Here is a 6,844-nt window from a genome sequence, read left to right as displayed (position 1 = left end):
GGGCAATCTATCATTGAGAGAGCACATCAGACTTTGAAACCTCTTTTGCAGAAACAAAATGGGGGAGGGGGGATTTCAGGGACACCTGAAGAAAGGTTGCAAAAGGCACTCTATGTTTACAACTCTTTGAGTTGCACAAGGACAGATGATATGCCACCAATAGTGCGACATTTGGGAAATAACAGCCTTTTTGAGCTTCAGGAGCAGCCACCAGTTTTAATTCGTGACCTAGAATCAGGTAAAGTCAAAGGTCCTTATCCTTTAATAACGTGGGGAAAAGGATATGCTTGTGTTTCCACAGAGTCAGGTCCTAGATGGATACCAGCAAAATATGTTCGTCCTGACAAGGGACCGATTCAAGAAGATCAGACGGACAAGGACAAAGCAACAGCTCTGACTCCAGGATGAAAGTTGCAGTTACTGTGATCTTGGGAATAGGGGAGGTTGGATTATGTGTTCGTTTCGTTATGCTTTCAGAAATTAATCTTTGGATGACTTTAGTTAATGTCACTACATTAGAATTGCTTTGTTTAGTTATGATCACTCTTTCGAGTTTATTTTTTATAAACCTTTTGTGGGATGGGGACTAATTGGATTTATTTGTAGTATGTAAAAATGCTTTGTTATGCATTACTTATCATAGTCTTGCTACTGAAATTGCTACTATGTATTTTGCCGTGTATCTAATGATGATTGGTTGTGCCACTGTCAGGTTCTCCTTTGTACAACAAAAAGGGGGCGGCTGCAGGAGTTCGCTCTCCCCTCACGCACACCTGGGCGCAGCAGCTCAGTGCCATCCAAACACTTGCCCCGCGGGCGCGGTTCTTCCCGCAGCTGCCAGCATGCTGCTGTGCTCCTGGGGGCTCTGCGGCCGTGAGGCTGAAGCAGCGAGTCTTCCCCAGGCCTCTGTGCCGCAGCTGTTGGCTCTGCACCGTCGCGTCCCGCACGGTGTCTCCTCTGCCCTGCTCCTGGCGCTTTCCGGCCTCTCCCATCCCTGGCCTTGCTCGGTCGGCTCCGGCACAGCCCTGTTTGTTCACGGCCCCCACCGACAGGCTGCTGCCTCTCACGGCGCTTTGCTACCGCTCCTAGGCTCCAGCGTCTGCAGCCTGCGCTCCGAGGGCGTCCCCGGCCCGTGGCGTCACAACGAGCGGGGGCGTGTCCTCCCCGTGACGTCACAGCGGGCGGGGGCGGGGCCTGGGCTATAAAAGGCCGGCAGGGCGCAGTGGCAGCAGGCAGTGGCCGGTTGGTGCCGCGGTCTGGTGTTCTCTCAGCAGACTGCAGCCTCAGCCTCTGCCACCCCCAGCGGTGTTGGGGGATCTGCGTGTGCAGAGCCAGAAGGTCCCTGAGGATCTTCACCGAGGGCTTGTGGTGGTGACGACTTGAGAGTGCCTCAGGCAGAGCAGAGCTGTGCTGTGCAGCACTCTCTTAGTCCCAACCATGGACCCCATGTCTGTTCTATTGCCAATTCTCTTGGTCTCCCTCACGATGAACGTCTTGGTAAGTGTCACAGCTGCACTCTGGGGTGGGCTGGTGCTGGAGGTGCTCCAGACTCACCCAGCTCCTGGGGCTTCTTGCAGGACTGGTGGAAAAGTAAGCTGAGACGTAAGAGAAAGGAGGAGAAAGCTGCAGCCAAAGCTCAGCGAAAGGCTGAGAAAGAATTAAGGCAGCGAAAGGACTCAGTGAGAGGTCGCCTGCAGGAGCAGAGAGGTGAGGAGCAGAGGGATGAGTGTCCCCAGCAGCCTGCAGTGATGGCTGAAACCTCACAGCAACCCAGCCCCTGCTGCTGTGCTGGGGGCTGCTGCCTGCTCACTCCATGCCTTCTCTCTTTAGCTTCTGAGCAGGTGGCTGAACAAGAGCAGGAGCCGAGGCCGACCCCAGAGGTGCAAGGGTGAGTGCTGGGCAGGTCCCCCAGATGCTACCTCTCACCCTCAGCCCTTTGCTCTGCCCCCCAGCTCCAGCTCAGGAAGCAGCTGCTGCTGCCCCTGGCTCCTAGCAGAGGGGCCAGGGTTCAGCGAGGTCTCCTCTGTCTCCTCTGCAGGGCACAAAAGGAGGCAGCACGGAGGGACCCCAGGGCCACAGAAGAGCTGCAGAAGCAGCAGCAGAAGGAGTGGTGGGCCCCAGAGAACAAGGCCATCATGGCCAAGATGACACCAGGGGAGATGCTGGAGGACATGCCACGCTCGGAGCACAGGAGCTCCTCCAGCAGCTGCTCTAGGGCGAAGCAGATAAAGAAGAAGGCAGGGAAGAAGACAGTGGAGTGGTGGGCTCCAGGGAACGAGGCCATCATGGCCAAGATGAGTGTCCGGGAGATGCTGGAGGACATGCCACGCTCGGAGCACAGGAGCTCCAGCAGCTCCTCTGAGGAGCCTGAGCTAAAGAACCAGGCAGGGAAGAAGATAGAGAAGTGGTGGGCCCCAGGGAACGAGGCCATCATGGCCAAGATGACAACACGGGAGATGCTGGAGAACATGCCTGCCTTGGACCCCTGGAGCTCCAGCAGCGACTCTGAGGAGCCTGAGCTAAAGAACCAGGCAGGGAAGAAGATAGAGAAGTGGTGGGCCCCAGGGAACGAGGCCATCATGGCCAAGATGACAACACGGGAGATGCTGGAGAACATGCCTGCCTTGGACCCCTGGAGCTCCAGCAGCGACTCTGAGGAGCCTGAGCTAAAGAACCAGGCAGGGAAGAAGATAGTGAAGTGGTGGGCCCCAGGGAACGAGGCCATCATGGCCAAGATGACAACACGGGAGATGCTGGAGAACATGCCTGCCTTGGACCCCTGGAGCTCCATCAGCTTCTCTGAGGAGGAGGAGGCAGCCAGGAGCAGGGCAACAAAGAGGAGGAGCCAGGAGCCCAGGACCATGCCGGGGGTCTCCGCTGCCAAGTCCCCTCAGAGCTCTGCATCTCCCTCGGGCTCCAATGTCCAACAGCCTCTCCAGCCTTCGGAGCAGCAGAAGGAGCCTGGCAAAGAGCCGAGCCCAGGCGGGGTCCAAGTCCCAGAGCCTGGCACGGAGCAGAGCCAGGACAGTAGCCAGCAGCCGCAGCAGCCTACGCCTGCAGCCGCCCGGGCGAGTGACGCCGGGGCACAGAGCAGCGCAGAGGAGCCCAGCAGTGCAGGGAGGAAGCCGAGCACGCAGCAAGCTGGGCTCTGGAGCCGCCTGAAGAGCTGCTGCATTCGCTGCTGGCTCTGCAGATGCTGCCCCTGTTTGCAGCGCTGCTGCCCCTGCTTGCAGCGCCGCTGCCCCTGTTGGCAGCGGAAGAAGCAGGAGGTCCCCTAGGGGACAGCCCGGGGGGGAGGGACGGGGACTGGTGGGGTGCAGAAATGGGCTTCATCTCTTCAACACAGGTAAGTCCTGTCCCTGCAGAGGCTTTGCTCTGCTGCCTCCCACCACCTGCTGAGCTGCTCCTGCTGAGAGGTGCCCAGTGGAGAGATGCCAAGCAGAAGGAAGGAGGTGTGAGGGCTCCTGAACCCTCTCACCCAGTTTCCCTTCCACTCCGATCCTGCAGGCCAGGGGTTCCCATCACCGTCAGTCCGTGCAGGGCTTCCACGCCTGAGGTCAAAGGGAGCAGCTCAGCACCTCCTCAGCTCCTCACAGCTTCCCTACCAGACGGGGAAGGCTGCGGGGGGCTGCTGGGCAGAGGAGGGGACAAGGAGGAAGCCACTGTCCCCCTACAGGAGCTCCTGGACTCCCTGCCCCGTGTGCAGCCTCTGGGCTCCCTGCGTGTCTGCAACAGCAGCTGTGGAAACTCCAAGTGCGGTAGGACGCTGCAACGGCGAACTCCCTTTCCCCCCCTTTCTCCGGGCTCCCCTTTCCCCCCCTTTGCTCCGGGCTCCCCTTTCCCCCCCTTTCTCCGGGCTCCCCTTTCCCCCCCTTTCTCCGGGCTCCCCTTTCCCCCCCTTGCTCCGGGCTCCCCCTTTCCCCCCCTTTCTCCGGGCTCCCCTTTCCCCCCCTTTCTCCGGGCTCCCCTTTCCCCCCCCTTTCTCCGGCTCCCCTTTCCCCCCCTTTCTCCGGGCTCCCCTTTCCCCCCCTTTCTCCGGGCTCCCCTTTCCCCCCCTTTCTCCGGGCTCCCCTTTCCCCCCCTTTCTCCGGGCTCCCCTTTCCCCCCCTTGCTCCGGGCTCCCCCTTTCCCCCCCTTTCTCCGGGCTCCCCCTTTTCCCCCCCTTGCTCCGGGCTCCCCTTTTCCCCCCCTTTCTCCCCTTTTCCGGGCTCCCCCTTTCTCCCCCTTTCTCCGGGCTCCCCCTTTCTCCCCCTTTCTCCGGGCTCCCCCTTTCTCCCCCTTTCTCCGGGCTCCCCTTTCCCCCCCTTTACTCCGGGCTCCCCTTTCCCCCCTTTGCTCCGGGCTCCCCCTTTCCCCCCCCTTTGCTCCGGGCTCCCCTTCCCCCCCCTTGCTCCGGGCTCCCCTTCCCCCCCCTTGCTCCGGGCTCCCCTTCCCCCCCCTTGCTCCGGGCTCCCCTTCCACCCCGCTCCGGCTCTCTTTCCCCCCGCTCCAAAGTCCACTTCCCTCTGCTCCAAACTCCTTTCTCCCTACGTCTGCCGAGTGCTGAATGGGGAGAGACAAGGCAAGAAGTTGCCTTTCCCTCCCCTGCAGGCTCGGTCAGGGACAGGCAAAAGCCTTTTCCTGCCGCTCCCGCAGGGCACTCACCTTTAGTTCCCTTAGGTCCGTGAGGTTCCTTTAGGTTCTTTAGGTGGAGTAGAAGCAAGAAGGCTCCCAGAGGACAGTCGTCGGAGGGGGACAGAGGGGGGGGTGGGGGGAGGTGTGGGCGGGGATCTGGGGGGGTGGTAAAGTGGGACTAGATTGTATCAGTGAGGAAATAAAGGGCACTGAGAAAGCCCAAGTGCTGTGAGTGCAGACCCTTGTGAGATGCCTCTGCAGGGACTCGCTGAGAGCTGTTTGCAGGCAGCAGAAAGGCTGCGCAGGAACCTGTGTGTCACAGCTGAGCCACCAAACGCTTCTGTGAGTGCCAGGAGTTTATTGTGCGGCCAGGAAGGCCACAGAAGAGCTGCAGAAGCAGCAGCAGAAGGAGTGGTGGGCCCCAGAGAACAAGGCCATCATGGCCAAGATGACACCAGGGGAGATGCTGGAGGACATGCCACGCTTGGAGCACAGGAGCTCCTCCAGCAGCTGCTCTGAGGCAGAGGAGATAAAGAACAAGGCAGGGAAGAGGATAGTGGAGTGGTGGGCCCCAGGGAACGAGGCCATCATGGCCAAGATGACACCACGGGAGATGCTGGAGGACATGCCTGCCTTGGACCCCTGGAGCTCCAGCAGCTCCTCTTCCTCAGAGGAGAGAAAGAACAAGGCAGGGAAGAAGATAGCAAAGTGGTGGGTCCCAGGGAACGAGGCCACCATGGCCAGGATGAGTGTCCGGGAGATGCTGGAGAACATGCCAGGCTCGGAGCCCTGGAGGTCCTCCAGCAGCTGCTCTGGGGCGGAGGAGGCAGCCAAGAACAGGGCAGCAAAGAGGAGGAGCCAGGAGCCCAGGACCATGCCGGGGGTCTCCACTGCCAAGTCCCCTCAGAGCTCTGCATCTCCCTCGGGCTCCAATGTCCAACAGCCTCTCCAGCCTTCGGAGCAACAGAAGGAGCCTGGCAAAGAGCCGAGCCCAGGCGGGGACCAAGTCCCAGAGCCTGGCACGGAGCAGAGCCAGGACAGTAGCCAGCAGCCGCAGCAGCCTACGCCTGCAGCCGCCCGGGCGAGTGACGCCGGGGCACAGAGCAGCGCAGAGGAGCCCAGCAGTGCAGGGAGGAAGCCGAGCACGCAGCAAGCTGGGCTCTGGAGCCGCCTGAAGAGCTGCTGCATTCGCTGCTGGCTCTGCAGATGCTGCCCCTGTTTGCAGCGCTGGGCCCGGAAGAAGCAGGGGGTCCCCTAGAGACCCCATCTCTGTCCTCCTGCCAGTTCTCTTACTCTCCATCAATGAACGCCTTGGTAAGCCACAGCTGCACTCTGGGGTGGGCTGGTGCTGGAGGTGCTGCAGACTCACCCAGCTCCTGGGGCTCCTTGCAGGACTGGTGGGGAAGGAAGCTGGGGCGTAAGAGGAAGGAGCAGAAAGCTGCAGCCAAAGCTCAGACAGATTGTCTTTTGCATATCTGAATGGAAATGCATTCCTCCTGGGGCCACCTGTCTGCATCAGCAAACAGAAGAACAACAAGGACTTTGAAGTTCATCAGGAAGAACACTGAAGAGAAGACCCTTACTTCATCAAAGACCTCCAGAGGGACCACCGGATAAAAGGAGACCTGTGTGGAAGAGACACCTCCCATTCCTAAAAACTGATAAAGAAATCCCAACCTCTTCTCAGAGCTTAGTAACGAATATGTAAGAGAATAGGGGATAAAAAGAGAGAACTGAAGGCAAAGGCTGTGCGTGAGGGCAGAGCAGAGCCTCCCCTCGCACCCAGGCCTCTGCATTGCTTGGTTCCTGCACCTCTATTAAAGCCTTAACTTGCATGCACACCAGTTTGTGTCTGTTATAGATGACATGCATGAACACCAGTTTGTGTCTGTTATAGATGACATGCATGAACGCCAGTTTGTGTCTGTTATAGATGACATGCATGAACACCAGTTTGTGTCTGTTATATATGACATGCATGAACGCCAGTTTGTGTCTGTTATAGATGACATGCATGAACGCCAGTTTGTGTCTGTTATAGATGACATGCATGAACGCCAGTTTGTGTCTGTTATAGATGACATGCATGAACGCCAGTTTGTGTCTGTTATATATGACATGCATGAACGCCAGTTTGTGTCTGTTATAGATGACATGCATGAACACCAGTTTGTGTCTGTTATAGATGACATGCATGAACGCCAGTTTGTGTTATAGATGACATGCATGA

General features: G+C 58.7%; 2 protein-coding genes across 3 annotated transcripts; both read left to right on the top strand.

Moving 5' to 3' along the window:
* Positions 1–999: 999 nt before the first annotated feature.
* Positions 1,000–3,789, top strand: LOC135175831 (phostensin-like). Its single transcript, XM_064144163.1, has 5 exons — positions 1,000–1,497; positions 1,578–1,707; positions 1,831–1,888; positions 2,039–3,346; positions 3,508–3,789. The coding sequence occupies exons 1-4, from the start codon at positions 1,438–1,440 to the stop codon at positions 3,276–3,278; spliced, it is 1,488 nt and encodes a 495-aa protein (XP_064000233.1). The 5' UTR covers positions 1,000–1,437; the 3' UTR covers positions 3,279–3,346; positions 3,508–3,789.
* A 965-nt stretch (positions 3,790–4,754) lies between these two features.
* On the top strand, positions 4,755–6,296 carry LOC135176431 (uncharacterized). Of its 2 annotated transcripts, none has more exons than XM_064145585.1 (2): positions 4,755–5,928; positions 6,134–6,296. In XM_064145585.1, exon 1 carries the CDS (start codon positions 5,054–5,056, stop codon positions 5,870–5,872), a length of 819 nt encoding a protein of 272 aa, XP_064001655.1. In that variant the 5' UTR covers positions 4,755–5,053; the 3' UTR covers positions 5,873–5,928; positions 6,134–6,296. The 2 variants fall into 2 exon arrangements, with proteins under 2 accessions (XP_064001655.1, XP_064001654.1); XM_064145584.1 differs by having other exon boundaries at positions 6,007–6,296.
* Positions 6,297–6,844: the final 548 nt, after the last annotated feature.

This window comes from Pogoniulus pusillus, chromosome 6 (assembly GCF_015220805.1).
Source record: "Pogoniulus pusillus isolate bPogPus1 chromosome 6, bPogPus1.pri, whole genome shotgun sequence".
In the NCBI taxonomy this organism is placed as follows: Eukaryota; Metazoa; Chordata; class Aves; order Piciformes; family Lybiidae; genus Pogoniulus; species Pogoniulus pusillus.
Note: the sequence above shows the minus strand (reverse complement) of the source record. Positions and strands in the feature narration are given on the sequence as shown.

What these genes read in the sequence shown, in the direction of transcription:
- LOC135176431 (XM_064145585.1), top strand. Translation starts at nt 5,054, where the DNA reads ATGGCCAAGATGACACCAGGGGAGATGCTGGAGGACATGCCACGCTTG.
- LOC135175831 (XM_064144163.1), top strand. Translation starts at nt 1,438, where the DNA reads ATGGACCCCATGTCTGTTCTATTGCCAATTCTCTTGGTCTCCCTCACG. An exon ending in CCCTCACGATGAACGTCTTG is followed by an intron (nt 1,498 to 1,577) that starts GTAAGTGTCACA and finishes GGCTTCTTGCAG; the next exon opens with GACTGGTGGAAAAGTAAGCT. An exon ending in TCGCCTGCAGGAGCAGAGAG is followed by an intron (nt 1,708 to 1,830) that starts GTGAGGAGCAGA and finishes TTCTCTCTTTAG; the next exon opens with CTTCTGAGCAGGTGGCTGAA.